General features: G+C 42.4%; 1 protein-coding gene across 2 annotated transcripts in view; it reads left to right on the top strand.

Annotated features, from left to right (window-relative positions):
* The window catches only part of lhfpl4a (LHFPL tetraspan subfamily member 4a), a 60787-nt gene that overhangs the window by 17877 nt on the left and 19272 nt on the right, over nt 1-23638 (top strand). For both annotated transcript variants that reach the window (XM_042300525.1, XM_042300530.1), the window contains exon 2: nt 21212-21451. In XM_042300525.1, the coding sequence (XP_042156459.1) occupies nt 21212-21451 (240 nt within the window). The remainder of the gene's footprint in view (nt 1-21211; nt 21452-23638) is intronic.

A 23638-nucleotide genomic window follows, 5' to 3' on the forward strand; every position in this document is an offset into this window, starting at 1 on the left:
TCTCCCAGAACAGGAGGCATATGACTGGAGACTGGAGGGGAGGAGCGATATCGTGTGTCTGGTCTGTTCATTTTCACCGCAGTCTTAACCAGACTTTGGTGGACTCATTGCCGAATAAAGAGTTGCGTAACGAAAGCTTATAAACAATTTTAATGGTTTATATTTGGCCCCTCGCTACTCGTGATCCAAAACAATAAACAAACGCCACTTCATGCTTGAATTCTCACCCCTGTGAAAAATAATGAGCGAGAATAATCCCATAAGATACTCTATATGTATGTGGAACAAAGTGAAACATAGTGAAAGGTGTGTGTCCGCACGTATGTGTGTGTGTGTGAAGACGCATATTGTTTGAAGCTTCATATGCTTTGATGAATGGAGGCAGTTACATTGTGCAGAATTGAGATGCATTGTATTTGTTGACGGCATGAAAGAGGACATGTTACGGTAGCACATTGTTTGTCCATGGTTCATAAGTGTGCCCTTTAACTCTACTCTGAAAGAATAACTGGCTGCTCTAAATATTGTCCTGTCAACAGTAGGGTATTTGTTAGATACTGCCAATCAAAGCCGTATCTCCAACACACAGCAGGAGTGAGAATGGCACAGTGGCTGTTTGTACTGTGTGTTTGCTGTGTTTTGGCTTCTAGTACTGTGTGTGTGTGTGGTATAGTCTTTGGGCCTTTTTCCATTCAAATGACTCATCATCTGAAATCAACTGATCAACCATTTAGGGTAATGTCTGTGTGTGTGTGTATTCGGGGGCGGGGGGGTTGTGTGTGCGTGTATATATCGCTATCTCTTCCTCCCACTTCTCCCTTGCTACTTTCCTCTGTCTGGCTCTGCTGTCTTTCTCCTTCCTCCCCCTCTCTTTCTCCCACCCGGTGGCCCATTCCCTCTATCCCACGCTGCACAGTGCCTGAGCTGAGAGGCGAGTCGTGGTAGAGTTGCTCCTCCCTTCTCCGGGGCCTAGCCGGTTGCCATGGTTTCCTGACCTTCCTGTTACCGCGGCGCTACCGACTCGAGACAACTTCTTATTTGCCACTCTGTTTATGTCTCTGTCCTTCCTCCTCATCACTTATTCCTTCTCTCTCCCTCCCTCTCTGTCTCACTGTCCCTCCTTCTCTTTCTCTCTCTCCCTTCCCTCACTCTCTTTTCCTCCCTCATCCCTTCTGTCTCCTAATTCCCTCTCTCCCTCTCATACATTGAGAGAGACCTAGTATAGTACGGTGTGTGACAGCAAAAAGATTGTGAATTGCATATAATGTTTGAGGATCTAGGAGGATGTGCACTAGTATTAAATTGTGTGTGTGTGTAAATAGCATACGTTGTAAGAGCCCTGTTCTTGGATAATTGGTTGCATCTACCAATCTTGTGTCCCTGTTGCACTAATTTAAAAAACGTACATACATGCACACTTGCATACACACAATTTCATGCACGCATAAACAAATACACACACACACACACACACACACACACACACGTCTATAGCATCTGGTTCACTGCTGGATGGCTCTCTCCATATCTGTTCCATCTGGTCAACTGTGGTCCATATGTTAAACTAAAGAGCAGATTACATCCCCCTCGAAAATAAAGCTCTTTGATTCGCCACTTTCAGCTTTTGATCCATGTGCTATGAAAAGGAATGGACAATGATGCTGATAGGAAATATAAGGCTAATTCAAAAGAGCTGGGATTGGAACTAAGAAGTCGAATGAATGGTGCCATTATTGAATTCATTCGCATTCATTCAATCAAATGGTACCTAACATCAAATTAGTAAAAGGTTTATATTGAGGAGGGAAGTACAGGTAACTGCCTAAATAAAGGAATGGGGTGTTGGGCCAGAACAGCTTCAATGTACTTTGGCATAGATTCTACAAGTGTTTGAGATCAATTGACACCCTTCACCATGGCACTTTGAGATTTATTTTAAACTGCAAATCCCTTACGCACCACTGCACTTTGTATACCAGGGTTGGCTGGCCTTCTCTAGTCACTCGTAGGCTCATGCACTGGTATACTTTTATTTATAAAGCCATTATGAGGTTTACTACCTTTTTTTTATTTGGGTATTTTTATTGTTCAGAAATGTGGTGGGTACTCTCTTCATTCGCTGGACTTTATCCTGCTAACTGTTCCAAATGTCCGAACTGAATTTGGTAAAAGGGCTTTTATGTACTCTGCGCCATCGTCTTGGAACGCCTTACAAAATACTTTTAAACTGGAAGAACTTGTCCCGATTGTTATTTTTAAATCGCTGATGAATGATCTTGTGACTGATTCCCTGACCTGTCGATGTTGTTAATTTGCTGTTTTTGATTTTGTTATACTCTTGTGAATTCTATGGATTTTACTAGATTACTTGTAGTTTTTCATGTTTGTCTGTACATTTTGTAATGACCCGGTGCTGCCTATCTTGGCCAGGACGCTCTTGAAAAAGAGATTTTAAATCTCAATGAGCCCTTCCTGGTTAAATAAAAAATATGTAAAAACAAGTGTCTGGAACTACATTGGAGGGATGCGATACCATTCTTCCAGGAGAAATTCTGTGTTTAATTGATGGTGGTGGAAAACACTGTCTCAGGTGCCGCTCCAGAATCTCCCATAAGTATTAAATTGGGTTGAGATCCGGGGACTGAGACGGCCATGGCATATGGTTTACATATTTTTCATGCTCATCAAACCATTCAGTGACCACTCATGCCCTGTGGATGGGGGCATTGTCATCCTATGGGGGCATAGCCATAGTAGCCAAAGTAATAGCAAAAATAATGGCCTGGCCAGCATTTTTATACGTGACCCGAAGCATGATGGGATGTTAATTACTTAATTAACCTGTGTGGAAGCACCTGCTTTCAATATACTTTTGTATTCCTCATTTACTCAAGAGTTTCCATTATTTTGGCAGTTGGTGCTTGCAGCACTAGGCTGGTGAGTTCACTTCCCACGGGGGACCAGTATGAATGCACTGTAAATGTAAATCTAACACAAGCAGCGGCCTCCTGAGAGGTGCAGTGGTCTAAGGCACTGCATCGCAGTGCTAGAGGCGTCACTAGAGACCCGGGTTCGATCAAGGCTGTGTCGTAGCCAGCCGCAACCGGGAGACCCATGGGGCGGCTCACAATTGGCCCAGCGTCGACCGGATTAGGGGAGGGTTTGGCCAGCCTGGAAGTCCTTGTCTCATCACACTCTAGCGACTCCTGTGGCGGGCCGAGTGCATGCACGCTAACTTCGGTTGCCAGTTGTACGGTGTTCCCTCCGACACATTGGTGCGGCTGGCTTCCGGGTTAAGCAAGCATTGTGGCTTGGCAGGGCCATGTTTCGGAGGACGCATGGCTCTTCACCTTCGTCTCTCCAGAATCCGTACAGAAGTTGCAGCGATGGGACAAGACTGTAACTAGAAAAGTTTGGTCATACGCACATCCTTAAAAACATAGGTGCTGTGCTATTAAAAAATAATAGTATAGAACAAGAAGGCCCGCACACTGTTAAAGCTCCCAGTTAACCACTTTATTTACAATATTTTGATCTGAAACGGATCTTCGTCAGGTGGAGACTGACTACCAATTGGATATCACGAAAAAGGGGGTAAATATATACAGGACCAGACAAAAGTTTGGACACCTACTCATTGAAGGGTTTTTATTTATTTTTACTATTTTCTATATTGTAGTATAAAAGTGAAGACATCAAAACTATGAAATAACACATGTAATAACCAAAAAAGTGTTAAACAAATCCAAATAGATTTTAGATTCTTCAAAGTAGCCAACCTTTGCATTGAAGACAGCTTTGCACACTCTTGGCATTCTCTCAAAGGCTTCATGAGGAATGTTTTTCCAACAGTCTTGAAGGACTCCCCACATTTGCTGAGCACTTGTTGGCTGCTTTTCCTTCACTCTGCAGTCCAACTCATCCCAAACCATCTCAATTGGGTTGAGGCCAGGTCATCTGATGCAGCACTCCATCACTCTCCTTCTTGGTCAAATGATAGTCCCACTATGTGCAAACCAGGAGGGAAGGCGTATCGCTGCAGAATGCTGTGGTAGACATGCTGGTTAAGTGTGCCTTGAATTCTAAATGAATCACTGACAGTGTCATCAGCAAAGCACCCCCACACCATCACACCTCCTCCTCCATGCTTCATGGTGGGAACCACACATGCAGAGATCATCCGTTCACCTACTCTGCGTCTCACAAAGATGTGGCGGTTGGAACCAAACATCTCAAATATTTCCACCAGTCTAATGTCTATTGCTCATGTTTCTTAGCCCAAGCAAGTTTCTTCATCTTATTGGTGTCCTTTTAGTAGTAGTTTCTTTGCAGAAATTTGGCCATGATGGCCTGATTCACGCAGTCTCCTTTGAACAGTTGATGTTGAGATGTCTGTTACTTAAACTCTGTGAAGCATTTATTTGGGCTGCAGACTGAGGTGCATTTAACTCTAATGAACTTATCCTCTGCAGCAGAGGTAACTTTGGGTGTTCCATTCCTGTGGCGATCCTCATTAGAGCCAGTTTCATCATGGCGGGTGATGGATTTTGCAACTGCACTTGAAGAAACTTTCAGAGTTCCTGACATTTTCAGAATTGACTGACCTTCATGTCTTAAAGTAATAATGAACTGTCATTTCTCTTTGCTTATTTGAGCTGTTCTTGCCATAATATGGACTTAGCCCTATTTGGTAAAAGACCATCTTTTCTATACCACCCCTACCTTGTCACAACACAACCGATTGGCTCAAACAAATTAAGAAGGAAAGAAATTCCACAAATGAACTTTTAACAAGGCACACCGGTTAATTGAAATGCATTCCAGGTGACTACCTCATGAAGCTGGTTGAGAGAATGCCAAGAGTGTGCAAAGCTGTCATCAAGGCACAGGGTGGCTACTTTAAAGAATCTTAAAATATATTTTTATTTTTTGAACACTTTTTTTTGGTTACTACACGATTACATATGTGTTATTTCATAGTTTTGATGTCTTCACTATTATTCTACCATGTAGAAAATAAACATAGGAATGAGTAGGCGTGTCCAAACTTTTGACTGGTACTGTATATAAATAAAATGTATAAATCTAACACAAGCAGATGAAGAATTTATTGTTCTTATTAGACGGGCAGCACTACACAGGATGTTTTTTCTGGTAAAGGTTTGGGTATAGTAGTTGTGTAGTTGTCATATGTATGTTTACAGTATGTGTATGTTTACAGTAGATGTATGTTTGTGTGCCATTAATGCATTCATGTATGTACATGTTCATGAGCTTGTGAATGTGTGTATGTGCTGTCTGGCATTAGCCTTGGATTAAGATTCATCGATTTAGTCATTTGTTCCTCCCCCTCACGCCCCCTCTTCCCAGCTGGGCCAAACAAAATATAATGAACACCTCTGGAACGCCAAGGCCTCGAGGGCATCTGGGAAATGTAGTTATTTTCATAGAGCGAGGGGGAAAAATCTCTCAGCTGACTGGCCATATATACTGTACAAATCACACTAGGCTGCATGGCAGATATATTGTAAATCCCTGTCAGAATACCCCATTTATATTCATACTAGCACTTTTCAAACAAGCTATTTCCAATGTTGAGGGACCGGCTTGATGCTTTACCGAAGCACCCAAAGCATGTTGTTCGGATGCACTATTCTCATTTCCTTTGCTCTGTTTATTAGAATGTATCTCATACACTCCAAAGTGACTGTGAATGGGCTTAACACTAACGGTCAGAGTTAATTGAATCGAGTGGGTTTTGTTCATCCAGTTGTTGTCTTGCAACGTTAGAGTAGAGCGAGTCAATTGGATTTCCATTCAGAGGACCGCAATTGGGGGACGTTAATAACTGACGGGCAATTCGTCATGCTGTTTGTTTTGTCGTCAAGCCTCTGAACAGCCTGTGTGTTTGTTTTTCACTCCACAGGATATGTCTGACGCAATAACAACATATCTCACTGTTTAGTATTTGTCTCCAAATCAAATCAATGCCTAGTAAAGCTTTTTTCATTCAAAAAAATTCAAGCTGCTCAAAAGCCCCGAAGCTAGAAATAGTACAGAAAGATTAGAGTTGATTTTTTCACACAGAGAGTGTGATAATAGTAACTGTATTTAAGGTACAGTTCTAAGTTGGAGGTCACTATAGAGTAGCTAGCTATCTCCAATCCCCTCGGTGAAGGTATAACCTTTATGTACATCCACAGTGCACTTCCCTTGAGTTTAACCCCTACAATGGCAGCAGTGTGTGTGTGTGTGTGCCTGTGTGTGTGTGTGTGTGTGCCTGTGTGTGTGTGAGAGAAAGACAGAGAGATGGGAAGAAAATGACTTAAAAGTGCTGTGTCTCAAAATGGGATCAGCTCTGCACTCGTTTCCAACCCGAGGCCAAACGCACGCATGCACGTGTGCACACACACATACACATATATATATATATAAAATGAGCTCCAAAAGTATTGGGACAGTGGCCCATTTTATGTTGTTGTTTTGGCTCTGTACTCCAGAACTTCAGATCTGAAATGATACAATTATGAGGTTAAAGTGCATACTGTCATTTTTTTTCATCCATGTGGGGTGAACCGTTTAGAAATTACAGCAGTTTTTGTACATGGTCGCCCCATTTTAGGGGACCAAAAGTATTTGGATAAATTCACTTATGTTTATCAAAGTAGTCAAAAGTTTAGTATTTGGTCCCATATTCCTAGCACGCAAGGATTACGTCAAGCTTGTGACTCTACAAACTTGTTGGATGAATTTGCTGTTTGTTTTGGTTGTGTTTTAGGTTATAATTGTGCCCAATATAAATTAATGGTAAATAATGTGTTGTGTCATTTTTGGAGTCCCTTTTATTGTAAATAAGAATAGAATATGTTTCTAAACACTTTTACATTTAATGTCGATGATACCATTATTACGGATAATCCTGAATGAATCGTGAATAATGATGAGTGAGAAAGTTACAGATGCACAAATATCATATCCCCAATACATGCTAACCTCTCAACATTACAATAACAGGGGAGGTTAAGCATTTTGGGGGGGTATGATGTTTGTAACTTTCTCACGTGTCATTCTTCAGGATTATCTGTAATCACCGTAGCATCCACATTAATGTGGATCACTGTCCCAATACTTGTGGAGCTCTGTAATGGCTGTATTGGGTGGAAGAAGGAGAGGACCAAAGCGCAGCGTGGTTAGTGTTCATCTTTTTTTTTTAAACCACTGAACACTTCAAAAATACAAAACGACAAAGTGACAACCGAAACAGTTCTATCTGGTGCAGACACACAAAGACTGAAAATAACCACCCACAAAACACAAAGGAAAACCGGCTACCTAAATATGGTTCTCAATCAGGGACAACAATAGACAGCTGCCTCTGATTGAGAACCATATCAGGCCAAACACAGAAATAGAAAAACTAACAGACTGCCCACCCCAACTCACACCCTGACCATACTAAATAAAGACAAAACAAAGGAATAAAGGTCAGAACGCGACACGCTCACTGTAAATACATACACTCAAGTTCAGAGAGCATGTGCTTACATTTATTGAAGCCTCTTCCACCATCCCTGACACCGATTTAAATAATTGGCCATTAATTATTAAATCTAAATCTTGTTAAACTGTGTCAGCCAGCCACAAGCAGAGAACAACCAATTAGAATCCAGAAACACTTCCTGGACCAATTGACAAGGAATAGAGGTCATGGCTAGAAAGGGCTCCAGCTTTGGTCAAATTAACATCAAAAGTGTAAATGTTTTGCATTTTAGCTAACCCTAACCCTTTTCCTAACCTTAGCCTAATTCTCCTAACCTATTGTGTTAATTATCCTTACCTGCTGCGTACATTCTCCTAACCTGCTACGAAACGTCAAATCTGACATTAATTTGACAAAAACTGGATCCCTTCTAACCATGACCAGGAATAGATTAACAGAAATTGAGAAGAATGTGAGTACATTAATCAGACATCAATGTCAGTGCGAAAAGAATTCACAGCACAGATCAATCAAGTTAGAATTTGGGTCTAAATTAATTGTCTAAAGTCCAGAGTCACAAGTCCAGGGCCCGGATTCATAAAGCCGATCCAGGAACACTTTTTCCTCTTAGATCATACTGAATAAGTTGGACGGTAGGGACCTAATCCTAGATCAGCACTCCTACCCTGAGATGCTTTATTAGTGTGGGCTGAGAGTTCCATTATGCAAAGAGTTCTCCTTCCTTTAACGTTGAATCAGAGTGGGGGGGTTAATCAGGAGGAACGGCCCAATAAAATAACCCGGCTTGGTCACATCTGGCCTGTAGGCCACACAGGGATTGCTCAGGCCCATAGAGAGAACTCCCAAGCTGCCTGCTTCACACACACACACGTGCACATGTTTAGCATGCAGGGCAAGGAGATTGACGCATTGTTTAGCTAATAAAACGTACAGTGTATTCGCAATGTATTCAGACCCCTTCCCTTTTCCCACATTTTGTTTACGTTACAGCCTTATTCTGAAATTGATTACATTTTCTTTTTTTTGTCATCAATCTACACACAATACCCCATAATGACAAAGCGAAAACAGATTTGACATTTTTGCACATTTATAAAAAATAAACAGAAATACCTTATTTACATAAGTATTCAGACCATTTTCTATGAGACTCTAAATTGAGCTCAGATGCATCCTGTTTCCATTGATCATCCTTGATGTTTCTACAACTTCAATGGAGTCCACCTGTGGTAAATTAAATTGATTGGACATGATTTGAAAAGGCACAAACCTGTCTATATAAGGTTTTTGCTCTGTCCGTGCATGTCAGAGATAAAACCAAGACATGAGGTCGAAGGAATTGTCCGTAGAGCTCCGAGACAGGGTTGTGTCGAGGCACAGATCTGGGGAAGGGTACCGAAACAACATTTCTGCGGCATTGAAGGTCTTCAAGAACAGAGTGGCCTCCATCATTCTTAAATGGAAGATGTTTGGAACCACCAAGACTCTTCCGGAGCTGGCCGCACGGCCAAACTGAGCGATCGGGGGAGAATGGCCTTGGTCAGGGATGTGACCAAGAACCAGATGGTTACTCTGACAGAGCTCCAGAGTTCCTCTGTGGAGATGGGAGTACCGTCCAGAAGGACAACCATATCTGTAGCCCTCCACCAATCAGGCCTTTATGGTAGAGTGGCCAGACGGAAGGCACATGACAGTGCGCTTAGAGTTTGCCAAAAGATCCTAAAGGACTCTCAGACCATGAGAAACAAGATTCTCTGGTCTGATGAAAAAAAGATGTGACACTTGACATTCAGGCCAAAGAGTTCAATCTGGAAGAAACCTGGCACCATCTCTACAGTGAAGCATGGTGGTGGCAGCATCATGCTGTGGGGATGTTTTTCATAGGCAGGGACAGGGGAGAATAGTCAGGATCGAGGGAAAGATGAATGGAGCAAAGTACAGAGAGATCCTTAATGAAAACCTGCTCTAGAGCGCTCAGGTTCCCCTTCCAACAAGACTGACCCTTAGCACACATCCAAGACAATGCAGGAGGAGGACATGTCTCAATGTCCTTGAGTGCCCTAGACAGAGCCTGGACCCGATCGAACATCTCTGGAGAAACCTGAAAATAGCTGTGCAGCAATGCTCACCATCAAACCGACAGAGCTTGAGAGGATCTGCAGAGAAGAATGGGAGAAACTCCCCAAATACAGGTGTGCCAAGCTTGTAGCGTCATACCCAAGAACACGCCAAGGTTGCTTCAACAAGGTACTGAGTAAAGGGTCTGAATACTTATGTAAATGTGATATTTATGGTTTTTATTTTTAATACATTTGCAAAAATGTCTATACCTGTTTCTGCTTAGTCATTATGGGCTATTGTGTGTAGATTGGTGTGGGAAAAAACTATTTTATACATTTTAGAATAAGGCTGTAACGTAACAGGGTCAAAATACTTTCCGAATGCACTGTTTTCACAGTACCAGTCAAAAGTTTGGACACACCTACTCATTCCAGTGTTTTTCTTCAATGTTATTATTTTCTACTTTGTAGAGTAATAGTGAAGGGGTGGCAGGGTAGCCTTGTGGTTAGAGCGTTGGACTAGTAACTGAAAGGTTGCAAGTTCAAACCCCCGAGCTGACAAGGTACACATCTGTCGTTCTGCCTCTGAACAGGCAGTTAACCCACTGTTCCTAGGCTTACATTGAAAATAAGAATTTGTTCTTAACTGACTTGCCTAGTTGAATAAAGGTAAAACATTTTTTTTAAACATCAAAACTATGAAATAACACATATGGAATCATATATTTGAGATTCTTCAAAGTAGCCACCCTTTGCCTTGATGACAGCTTTGCGCAATCTTGGCATTCTCTCAACCAGCTTCATGAGGTAATCACCTGGAAAGCATTTCAATTAACAGGTGTGCTTTGTTAAAAGTGAATTTGTGGAATTCCAATCCTTCTTAATGCGTTAGAGCCAATCAGTTGTGTTGTGACAAGGTAGGGGTGGTATACAGAAGATAGCACTATTTGGTAAAATACCAAGTCCATATTATGGCAAGAACAGCTCAAATAAGTAAAGAGAAATTACCATCCATCATTACCTTAAGACATGAAGGTCAGTCAATCCAGAAAATTTCAAGAACTTTGAACATTTCTTCAAGTGCAGTCGCAAAAACCATCAAGCGCTATGATGAAACTGGCTCTTATGAGGTTGGCCACAGGAAAGGAAGATCCAAAGTTACCTCTGCTGCAGAGGATAATTTCAGGTTGCAGCCCAAATAAATGCTTCACAGAGTTCAAGTAACAGACACATCTCAACATCAACTATTCAGAGGAGACTGCATAAATCAGGCCTTCATGGTTGAATTTCTGCTAAGAAACCACTACTAAAGGACACCAAAAATAAGAAGAGACTTGCTTGGGCCAAGAAACATGAGCAATGGACATTAGACTGGTGGAAATGTATCCTTTGGTCTGAAGCGTTCAAATTTGAGATTTTTGGTTCCAACCTCCATTCAGAGTAGGTGAATGGATGATCTATGCATGTGTGTTTCCCACCGCGAAGCATGGAGGAGGAGGTGTGACGGTGTTGGGGTGATTTGCTGGTGACACTGTCAGTGATTTATTTAGAATTCAATGCACACGTAACCAGCATGACTACCAGAACATTCTGCAGAGATACGGCATCCCATCTGGTTCGTGCTTAGTGGGACAATCATTTGTTTTTCAACAGGACAATGACCCAACACACCTCCAGCCTGTGTAAGGGTTATTTGACCAAGAAGGAGAGTGATGGAGTGCTGCATCAGATGACCTGTCCTCCGCAGTCACCGGACCTCAACCCATTTGAGATGGTTTGGGGTGAGTAGGACTGCAGAGTGAAGGAAAAGCAGCCAACAAGTGCTCAGCATACGTGTGAACTCCTTCAAGACTGTTGGAAAAGCATTCCAGGTGAAGCTGGTTGAGAGAATGCCAAGTGTGTGCAAAGCTGTCATCAAGGCAAAGGGTGGCTATTTGAAGAATCTAAAATGTTAAATATATTTTGATTTGTTGAACACTTTTTTGGTTACTACATGATTCCATGTGTTATTTTCACTGATCTATTCACTATTGTTCTACAATGTGGAAAATAGTCAAAATAAGGAGAACCTTGAATGAGTAGGTGTGTCCAAATGTTTGACTGGTACTGTGTATATATATGTGTGTATATGTGTGTGTGTGTGTGTATGTATATATATATATATATATATATATATATATATATATATAGAGAGAGAGAGAGAGAGAGAGAGAGAGAGAGAGAGAGAGAGAGCATACTGGTATGTATAGTACATACAGAATATGTTGTCGTTACTGTATAATATGTACACATTTTTCTTCATGGTCGTTGTTGGCAACGTTCAGTTCTGTGTCATCTAATGAAGTAATAGAAGGTTAATAGTGCTTTTAGACGCTCGTCTAAAAGGTTATCCCTGAATCAATTATTAGTCTACAGTACACTGAAATACCCTTTTATTTGTGCTCGCCAAAGTGGAATACATTGTGGTTAGTGCAGCGAGAGAGAAAGAATGAGGTAGAAAGAGAGTGAGGGAGAGAGAGAAAGTGCCACCCCAGGGCATGATGGGTAGTGCGTGAGGATCCAACCCGCTGTAGCTGTGCACTATGGCAACACTACATGGTACCCCGACAATGTTTTTAATTTGAGTGCAGTCATTAAAATTGTAATAAGACCAATCTACACACAATACCCCATAATGACAAAGCAAAAACAGCTTTTTAGAAATTTTAACGTGAAACCATATTTTCACATGTATTACATTTAGAGTTCACATATGTTAACATCACCTTTGTACATGTGATGAGCCTCACATGTGAATTGCAGTTTCATGTGAAATTTGCGGTTTTCAGTCCTTATTTGCTACATAATGTTTTGGACTTATAAATTAATTATATGAACCCAATGATTCTTGAAGAATTTAATGTATAAATGAGCTTAGTTCAACTGTCGTACCCCATCAGAATCCCAAATATACTGAACAACAATTTAAACGCAACATGTAAAGTGTTGATCCCCATATTTCATGAGCTGACATAAAATACATTATGTATATAAAAATATGTGGACACCCCTTCAAATTAGTGGATTCGGCTATTACATTTTCTACTGAAGAGCTCAGTGACTAGGAAAAGTTGAGGACCAACAACGGCTCAGCCGTGAAGTAGTAGGCCACACTGTAGTAGTGCTGAAGTTTGTAGTGTGCAAAAAATCGTCTGTCCTCTGTTGCAACTCTCACTACCGTGTTCCAAATTGCCTCTGGAAGCAACGTCAGCACAGTAACTGATCGTGGGGAGATTCATGAAATGGCTTTCCATGGCTTAGCAGCCGCACACAAGCCTAAGATCACCATGCACAATGCCAAGCGTGGGCTGGAGTGGTGTAAAGCTCACCGCCATTGGACTCTGGAGCAGTGGAAATGCATTCTCTGTAGTAATGAATCCCGCTTCACCATCTGGCAGTCCAACAGACGAATCTGGGTTTTGCGGATGCCGGTAGAACACTACCTGCCCCAATGCATAGTGCCAACTGCAAAATTTGGTGGCGGAGGAATAATGGTCTGGGGCTGTTTTTCATGGTTCGGGTTAGGCCCCTTAGTTCCAGTGAAGGGAAATCTTAACACTACAGCATACAATGACATTTCTAGACAATTCTGTGCTTCCAACTTTGTGGCAACAGTTTGGGGAAGGCCCTTTCCTCACTAATGCTCTTGTGGCTGAATGGAAGCAAGTCCCCACAGCAATGTTCCAAACTCTAGTGGGAAGCCTTCCCCGAAGAGTGGAGGCCGTTACAGCAGCAAACGGGGACCAACTCCATATTGATGCCATTGATTTTGGATTGAGATGTTCGACGAGCAGGTGTCCACATACTTTTGGTCATGTAGTGTACTCCTGAAATTCTCTATACACACAAAAAGCTTATTTCTCTCAAATTCTGTGCACAAATCTGTTTTCATCCCTGTTTGTGAGCATTTCTCCTTTTCCAAGATATTCCATCCACCTGACAGGTATGGTATATCAAGAAGTTTATTAAACAGCATGATCATTACACAGGTGCACCTTGTGTTGGGGACAATAAAAGTCCACTCTAAAATAGTTTTGTCACACAACACATTACCACAGATGTTTCAAGTTTAGAAGGAGCGTACAATTGGCATGCAGACTGCAGGAATGTCTACCAGAGCTGTTGCCAGATAATTGAATATTAATTTATTTAATATAAGCCGCCTCCAACATCATTTTAGAGAATTGGCAGTACCGCAGACCACGTGCAACCATGCCACCCCAGGACCTCCACATCCGGCTTCTTCACCTGTGGGATCATCTGAGACCAGCCACTCGGAAAGCTGATTAAACTGTGGGTTTGCACAATTGAAGAATTTCTCCGGTAAGCTCAGTTGCGTGCATCCTGTCCTCACTAGGGTCTTGACCTGACTGCAGTTTGGCGTCGTAACTGACTAAAATGGGCAAATGCTCACCTTCGATGGAGAAGTGTGTTCTTCACAGATTAATCCCAGTTTCAACTGTACCGGGCAGATGGCAGACAGCGTGTATGGCGTTGTGTGGGGGCGAGTGGTTTGCTGATGTCAACGTTGTGAACAGTGCCCCATAGTGGCGGTGAGGTTTTGTTATGGGCAGGCATAAGCTACAGATAATGAACACAATTTCATTTTATCGATGGCAATTTGAATGCACAGAAATACTGTGATGAGATCCTGAGGCCCATTGTCGTACCATTCATCCGCAGCCATCTCCTCATGTTTAAGCATGATAATGCACAGCCCCATGTTACAAGGATCTGTACACAATTCCTGGAAGCTGAAAATGTCCAAGTTCTTCCATGGCCTGCATACTCACCAGACATGTCACCCGTTGAACATGTTTGGGATGCTCTGGACCGACATATACAACAGCGTGTTCCAGTTCCCGCCAATATCCAGCAACTTCGCAAAGCAATTGAAGAGGTGTGGAACAACATTCCGCAGCCCTAATCAACAGCTTGATCAACTCTATGCAAAAGAGATGTCGCACTGCATGAGGCAAATGGTGGTCACACCAGACACTGACTGGTTTTCTGATCCATGCCCCTACCTTTTTTATTTATTTATTTAACTAGGCAAGTCAGTTAAGAACAATTTCTTATTTACAATGACATCCTACCAAAAGGCAAAAGGCCTCCTGTGGGGATGGGGGCCTGGAATAAAAAATAAATACAATATAAATATAGGACAAAACACGCATCACAACAAGAGAGACAACACAACACCACTTAAAGAGAGACCTAAAGACAACAATATAGCAAGGCAGCAACACATGACAACACAGCATGGTAGCATCACAACATAACATAACAACAACATTGTAGCAACATAATGGTAGCAACACAAAACATGGTATAAACATTATTGGGCACAGACCACAGCACAAAGGGCAAGAAGGTAGAGTCAATAATACATCACACAAAGCAGCCACAACTGTCAGTTTAAGGTATCTGTGACCAACAGATGCATATCTGTATTCCCAGTCATGAGAAATCCATAGATTAGGGCCTAATTTATTTCATTTGACTGATTTCCTTATACAGTTGAAGTCAGAAGTTTACATGCACTTAGGTTGGAGTCATTAAAACTAATTTTTCAACCACTCCACAAATTTCTTATTAACAAACTAGAATTTTGGCAAGTCGGTTAGAACATCTACTTTGTGCAAGACACAAGTAATTTTTCCAACAATTGTTGACAGGCAGATTATTTCACTTATCCTGTATCACAATTCCAGTGGGTTAGAAGTTTACATACACTAAGTTGACTGTGCCTTTAAACAGCTTGGAAAATTCCCGAAAATGATGTCATGGCTTTAGAAGCTTCTGATAGGCCAATTGACAGAATTTGAGTCAATTGGAGATGTACCTGTGGCTGTATTTCAAAGTCAGTGCCTCTTTGCTTGACATCATGGGAAAATCAAATGAAAACAGCCAAGACCTCAGAAAACAATTGTAGACCTCCACAAGTCTGGTTCATCCTTGGGAGCTATTTCCAAATGCCTGAAGGTACCACGTTAATCTGTACAAACAGTAGTACGCAAAGTATAAACACCATGGGACCACACAGCCGTCATATCGCTCAGGAAGGAGACGCGTTCTGTCTCTTAGAGATGAACGTACTTTGGTGTGAAAAGTGCAAATCAATCCCAGAACAGCAAATGACCTTGTGAAGATGCTGGAGGAAGCAGGTACAAAACTATCAATATCCACAGTAAAACGAGTCCTATATCGACAAAGCTTGAAAGGCCGCTCAGCAAGGAGGAAGCCACTACTCCAAAACTGCACATGGGGACAAAGATCAAACGTTTTGGAGAAATGTCCTCTGGCCTGATGAAACAAAAATAGAACGGTTGGCCATAATGACCATCATTATGTTTGGAGGAAAAAGGGAGGGGCTTGCAAGCCGAAGAATACCATCCCAACCGTGAAGCACGGGGGTGGCAGCATCATGTTGTGGGGATGCTTTGCTGCAGGATGGACTGGTGCACTTCACAAAATAGATGTATTGAAGCAACATCTCAAGACATCAGTCAGGAAGTTAAAGCTTGGTCGCAAATGGGTCTTCCAAATGGACAATGACCCCAAGCATACTTCCAAAGTTGTGGCAAAATGGCTTAAGGACAACAAAGTCAAGGTATTGGAGTGGCCATCACAAAGCCCTTACCTCAATCCTATAGAAAATTTGTGGGCAGAACTGAAAAAAGTGTGTGCTTGCAAGGAGGCCTACAAACCTGACTCAGTTACTCCAGCTCGGCCAAAATTCACCCAACTTATTGAAGGGAGGCTTGTGGTAGGATACCTGAAACGTTTGACCCAAGTTAAACAATTTAAAGGCCATGCTACTAAATACTAATTGAGCGTATGTAAACTTCTGACCCACTGGGAATGTGATGAAAGAAATTAAAGCTGAAATAAATGAAATCACATAAAATCAAATTTATGTATATAGCCCTTCGTACATCAGCTGATATCTCAAAGTGCTGTACAGAAACCCAGCCTAAAACCCCAAATAGCAAGCAATGCAGGTGTAGAAGCACGGTGGCTAGGAAAAACTCCCTAGAAAGGCCAAAACCTAGGAAGAAACCTAGAGAGGAACCAGGCAATGTGGGGTGGCCAGTCCTCTTCTGGCCGTGCCGGGTGGAGATTATAACAGAACATGGCCAAGATGTTCAAATGTTCATAAATGTCCAGCATGGTCAAATAATAATAATCACAGGCAGAACAGTTGAAACTGGAGCAGCAGCACAGCCAGGTGGACTGAGGGCAGCAAGGAGTCATCATGTCAGGTAGTCCTGAGGCATGGTCCTAGGGCTCAGGTCCTCAAAGAGAATTAGAGAGGGCATACTTAAATTCACACAGGACACCGGATAGGACAGGAGAAGTACTCCAGATATAACAAACTGACCCTAGCCCCCCGACACAAACTACTGCAGCATAAATACTGGAGGCTGAGACAGGATGGGTCAGGAGACACTGTGGCCCCATCCGATGACACCCCCGGACAGGGCCAAACAGGAAGGAAATCATTCTCTCTACTATTATTCTGACATTTCACATTCTTAAAATAAAGTGGTGTTCCTAACTGATCTAAGACAGGGAATTTTTACTCTGATTAAGTGTCGGGAATTGTGAAAAACAGAGTTTAATTGTATTTGGCTAAGGTGTATGTAAACTTCTGACTTCAACTGTATGTAATCTTTGGTATTGTTGCATGTTGCGTTTATATTTTGCTCAGTGTTTAAGTTTGTTTTACTTCAATGTTTTTAAACAAAGTAAATGTAAACAATCAATTTATAGCCTTAACATGGTTAAAACTATCATTTTGATTTAATGGATTTTCAGTCCTTGCATCCAAAGCATAATCTATGGATTTGAGAGTGGTTGCATTTCTCCAACCCCATCCATCAGCCTTTTACTGAAACTGTGGGGAGGCACTTTGTTAATGTTTCAATTAAGGATTGTCGATTAACACCTTTAATAGAGTCCATAGTGGTGTTATATTTTGCAATCCTGTAGTGAGCGAGTACTTTTGTGCCATCAAGCAAAACTTCTGAATTCGAGAACAAAATTCTTAGTATTGCCAACAAAAATAATTATATTTAAAGCAAAACGTAACCCTAAAAGCATTGATAGCAAAACACATGAAAAACAGGTGAATTAACTTGTTCACTCACATGTGTCCGAAAACCACAGTATTTCTTTTTCTTCACTCGTGAATTATTAATGCGTTTATTTGTAAGTGCACGTGGCGTGTGTGCGTGTCTACAAGAGGGCAGCGGTGGATGAGGGACTGTGCTCCCTGTTATGTGATGGATGAACCGTTGTAAGTCCTGCTCCAGAAAAAGAGGACATATGCCTATAAGACACAGTGTTATGAATTAATTACCATGGAGGTACACTACATGGCCCAAAGTATGTGGACACCTGCTCATCGAATATCTCATTCCAAAATCATCGGCATCAATATGGAGTTGGTCCCCCCCTTTGCTGCTATAACGGCCTCCACTCTTCTGGGAAGGCTTTCCACTAGATGTTGGAACATTGTGCATGGACTTGCTTCCATTCTGCCACAAGAGCATTAGTGAGGTCAGGCACTGATATTGGGCGATGAGGCCTGGCTCACAGTCGGCGTTCCAATTCATCCCAAAAGGTGTTCAATGGGATTGAGGTCAGGGCTCTGTGCAGGCCAGTCAAGTTCTTCCACACCGATCTCGACAAACCATTTCTGTATGGACATCACTTTCTGCACGGGGGCATTGTCATGCTAAAACATAAAAGGGCCTTCCCCAAACTGTTGCCACAAAGTTGAATGCACAAATCGTCCAGAATGTCATTGTATGCTGTAGCGTTAAGATTTCCCTTCACTGGAACTAAGGGTCCTAGCCCAAACCATTATTCCTCCTCCACCAAACTTTACATTTGTTACTATGCATTGGGGCAGGTAGTGTTCTCCTGGCATCCACCAAACCCAGATTAGTCTGTCGAACTGCCATATAGTGAAGCGTGATTCATCACTCCAGAGAACGTGTTTCCACTGCTCCAGAGTCCAATGGCGGTGAGCTTTACACCACTCCAGCAGACGCTTGGCCTAGCAGTTGGAAACCCATTTTATGAAGCTACTGAAACAGTGCTTCCAGAGGCAGATTGGAACTTGGTAGTGAGTGTTGTTATTGGCGACAGACGATTATTACGTCCTATGCACTTCAGCGGTCCCGTTCTGTGAGCTTGTCTTGCCTACCACTTCGCAGCTGAGCCGTTGTTGCTCCTGTATGTGGTGTGAAATGTCTAACTAGTTAGCGGGGTGTGCGCTAATAGCGCTTCAATCGGCGATGTCACTCGCTCTGAGCCGTGGCTTTTGTGGAGCGATAGGTAACGATGCTTCAAGCGTGTCTGTTGTTGATGTGTGCAGAGGGTCCCTGGTTCGAGCCCAGGTAGGGGCGAGGAGAGGGATGGAAGCAAAACTGTTACACTCCTAGACAGTTCCACTTCATAATAACAGCACTTACAGTTCACCGGGGCAGCTCTAGCAAGGCAGAAATTTGACAAACTGACTTGTTGGAAAGGTGGCATCCTATGACTGCCCCATTGAAATCACAGAGCTCTTCAGTATGGGCCATTCTACTGCCAATGTTTGTCTATGGCTGCGTGTTCAATTTTATACACCTGTCAGCAACGGATGTGGCTGAAATAGCTGAATGCACCAGTTTGAAGGGGAGTCCACATACTTTTGGCCATGTAGTGTATGTACTGTACATATAGGCAGGGGTAAAGTGACTTGGGCAACCGGATAGATAAGACAGTAGCAGCAGCGTATGTTGTGTGTCAATCAATCAAATGTATTCATAAAGCCCTTTTTACATCAGCAGATGTCACAAAGTGCTATACAGAAACCTAGCCTAAAACCCCTAACAGCATGTAGTGTATACGAGGTTAGAGGGAGGGGGAGAATAGTATTGATAAATATGAATCATTATCATGTTCTTATTTATGTCAGACTCCCTAAATCTCATTCCCTCTTATTTTTCTCACAAATTTTCCCTCTCTTTTCAGTTATTTGACACATTGTCTTTCTCCTTTTGGACTGTCTTCATCCTTTCCTTCCATTTCTTCATCCTCCCTCTCTCTCTCTCCTACTCCTTTTGAGGCTTTATTTCACTCTGGCATTCTCCCTCTATCCCTCCCTTCCTCATGATCAATAATTCATAAAGCGCTCTGCCCCCTCTTCTCCTCGGCTGTGTGTGTGTTTGTGACAGTGGTGGATCAAAGCATCTTCTACCTTCACAGCGTAGATCGGCACTCATTGGTCTTTGCCGCTGACAGGAAACAACCTGTCTCCCCTGCTCCTCTTTAAAAAAGTAGATAGAAACGAAGTGATCCGTTTACTTTCCTTTTCCTCCTGTTGTATACTGCAGATGAACGACACTACTGTCTGGAGACACTTGTTTTTTTTATATATTGGTTCTGAAGCTGATAAACACATTATCTTTATCTGTAAGTAAAAGCCATAGTTTAGGCCTGTTCCTAGTGCAATCGAGATACATAGTGCAGAGAGAATATTATATTTTATTTGACCTTTTTTCAGTAATGTAACACACTGTAATGTAACACAATACATCAGATTGTATGTTATATGGCGGCGTACGATATTACGCAACTTCTGTCTTCGCTTGTATCATTGCAAGTAATATGTACAGTGTTAGTCAGAGTTCGCTTGTTGCAAGCTACATTGGAAGAAGACACTGATACAGTACGAATGATGCCTTCAAACAAACAGTGCAAGTGCAGCAGTGTATCTCTGCTTCAAGTTGATCCCTTTGGCCGCAGGAATCCATATATGAATTGACCCTGCCTTGAGCGGAGTACGCTAGAACTTAGTGGCAGTGTGGTCTTTCAACCTCATTTATAGATGACTGTGTGGTGTGGTAGTCGACAGACGCTCGCACCTCCATAGCCTTGGGGTCTTTTCACTGGGCTCAGTTGCAGTGCAGGGTCAGTGTTCTCCACTGACCCTTTGCTGAAGATGAATACGATTGTCAGCACAATAACGCTCTGTTCCTCTTTCTGCTATCTTTATTAGTATTTTCTCTCTCCCTACTTCTCTCGCTCCCCATCTCCCTCTTTCTTTGGCTCAGCCTTGGTCGAGTGCAAGAGCAAGACAGAGAGGGATGCTTGCGAAGCAGTTCCAATGGCAATGAGGGTTGACTTACGATGCAGTGTGAAATTGAGCAATTATATACTTTTTTCTCTCCATGTCTCCTTCTTTTGTTCCCTTTCCTTACTCCAAAAACCTGTTTTCCTTGCCTAAATCACACCTATCCTACCTATAGTACCCCTACCAACACAGCACCATTCCCATTTGTTCACCCCCCCCAATCTAATCTACATCTTCAGCCCTACCCCATGACACTTCCCATACAACCCCACCCCAAATGGTACACTTCCTACTAACTATCTCCTTAACCCTCTCCCCTGAAACTATACACTTCATCCTGTCTCAAGCGAGTACGCTAAACCATACAGTGGAAGTGTGGTCTTTCAACCTGATTATAGATGACTCTGTTGTGTGGTAGTCTACACGCACCTCTTATAGCTAGGCCTCACCTCTCTCCCCCCCTTGCTCTCTCTCCCATAGCCGTGTGTTTGATCCTGGGCTGTATGATCTTTCCGGATGGCTGGGACTCGGAAGTGGTGCGCGACATGTGTGGCGAGGAGACAGGGAAGTACACGCTGGGGAACTGCTCGGTGCGCTGGGCCTACATGCTGGCTATCGTTGGCATCATGGACGCGCTCATCCTCTCCTTCCTGGCCTTCGTGCTGGGCAACCGGCAGAACGACTTCCAGCTGGAGGAGCAGCTTAAAGCAGAACAAAAAGGTGAGATGCTAATGACGCTAGGCTGACTGCTAGGCTAATGCTAATCTTTGTTTTATTATGCGCCAAAAGTTTTTTCCCCCACATCTTACCAGCAGTACTGTAAAATAAAGCATTGCCCATTTACCAGATGGGCTAGGTTATTGAGACACCAGTGGCTAATGCTAATTGTTGTCATATCAGGCAATACACTGGGTTTACAAAATGCTATGAAGCTATGTTTTAAAGTGATTCAATTTCAAAACCAGCCCTGTCCTTTTGTATTATTTTAGTGAGTATCAAGTTTCAATGTAGTGGTTTTGAGTTTGAAATTCGGCACTAACAAGTCTCCACGTAGCTAGCTCAACGCACAACTAGCTACACTATATATACAAAAGCATCTGGACACCCCTTCAAATGAATGGATTTGGCTATTTCAGCCACACCCGTTGCTGACAGGTGTATAAAATCGAGCACACAGCCATGCGATCTCCATAGACAAACATTGGCAGTAGAATGGCCGTACAACACTCACTACCAAGTTCTCAACTCCCTCTGGAAGCAACGTCAGAACTGTTTGTCTTGAGCTTCATGAAATGGGTTTCCATGGTCGAGCAGTTGCACACAAGCCTAAAATGAACATGCACAATGCCAGGTGTCAGCTGGAGTTGGACTCTGGAGCAGTGGAAAAGCGCTCTCTGGTGTGATGATTCACATTTCACCATCTGGCAGTCCGAAAGACAAATTTGGGTTTGTCGAATGCAAGGAGAACGCTTCCTGCCCAAATTCACATTTTGGTATGAGATTGTTTGTCGAGCAGGTATCCACATACTTTTGGTCATGTAATGTAGCTATAGCTATTTACAAATGAAAACCGTTAGCCAATGCAACACCGCCAGGGTTGGGGAGTAACAGGTTACATGTAATGAATTACAAAAAACGAACTTTAATCCTTTACATTAGCAGCTAAAATATTGTAATCAGATTACAGGTACTTTTGAAAAACTATATTAGGATTACTTTTCAATTCCGAAAGGATGTTTGCGAGAAAAATATTTGACACTTCTCTGTTTTCTCAATAGCATTCAAATCAGCTTTGAAAAAAGGCGCAAGTTTAAGTTTGTTCCACCTGAGTGAGTCTGACCACAAATCAGAGACTATTATGACGCACCAAATGTGTTTTATGGATCGCGGGAAAAGAGCAGGAACAGGCTTTTGTAGGCTACAGTCAAAGCTGTGTCTTACAATGCTGTGGTGTAGTCTACGTGCGATACTGATATCACTTATTATTGATATATACAGTGCATTGATGTGAATCACACTGCTGCTCTCTCATTTAGCTATTTGCGCCGTATGGATTGCGATTGTTGTGGATGGCTGTACCAAAATCTAAATGTGTATTTGAACCCAAGAAGTCGAAGCTGCCTATCAACCATTGTTTTTGCAACCAGTGGACAGCCGGTGAAAAATGCGCTCTTGCAACAGCTGCATAGTGCGGATCCCAGCCGATGGAATAAAAGTGGGGCTTTTTATTGTTCAATCTAATTCATTATGATATAACATTATATCCAGTGGCAAGAAAGTGTGAACCATTTGGAAATACCTGGATTTCTGCATAAATTGAATCTGATCTTCATCAAGGTCACAACAATAGACAAACAGTCTGCTTAAACCAATAACACACAAACAATATGTTTTCATGTCTTTATTGAACACACCATGTAAACATTCACAGTGCAGGGTGGAGAAAGTATGTGAACCCTTGGATTTAATAACTTTAATAACCCTCTGGCTGCAATAACCTCAACCAAACGTTTTCTGTAGTTGCTGATCAGACCTGCACAACCTCAGGAGGAATTTTGGACCATTCCTCTTTACAAAACTGTTTCAGTTCAGCAATATTCTTGGGATGTCTGGTGTGAACTGCTCTCTTGAGATCATGCCACAGCATATCAATTGGGTTGAGGTCAGGACTCTGACTGGGCCACTCCAGAAGGTGTATTTTCTTCTGTTGAAGCCATTATATTGTTGATTTACTTCTGTGTTTCGGGTTGTTGTCCTGTTGCGTCACCTAACTTCATAGCCTAACATTCTCCTGCAAAATGTCTTGATAAACTTGGGAATTCATTTATCTGTCAGATGGCAAGCTGTCCAGGCCCTAAGGCAGCAAAGCAGTCCCAAACCATGATGCTCCCTCCACCATACTTTACA

The sequence above is a fragment of the Oncorhynchus tshawytscha genome, linkage group LG02 (assembly GCF_018296145.1).
Source record: "Oncorhynchus tshawytscha isolate Ot180627B linkage group LG02, Otsh_v2.0, whole genome shotgun sequence".
Lineage (NCBI taxonomy): Eukaryota > Metazoa > Chordata > Actinopteri > Salmoniformes > Salmonidae > Oncorhynchus > Oncorhynchus tshawytscha.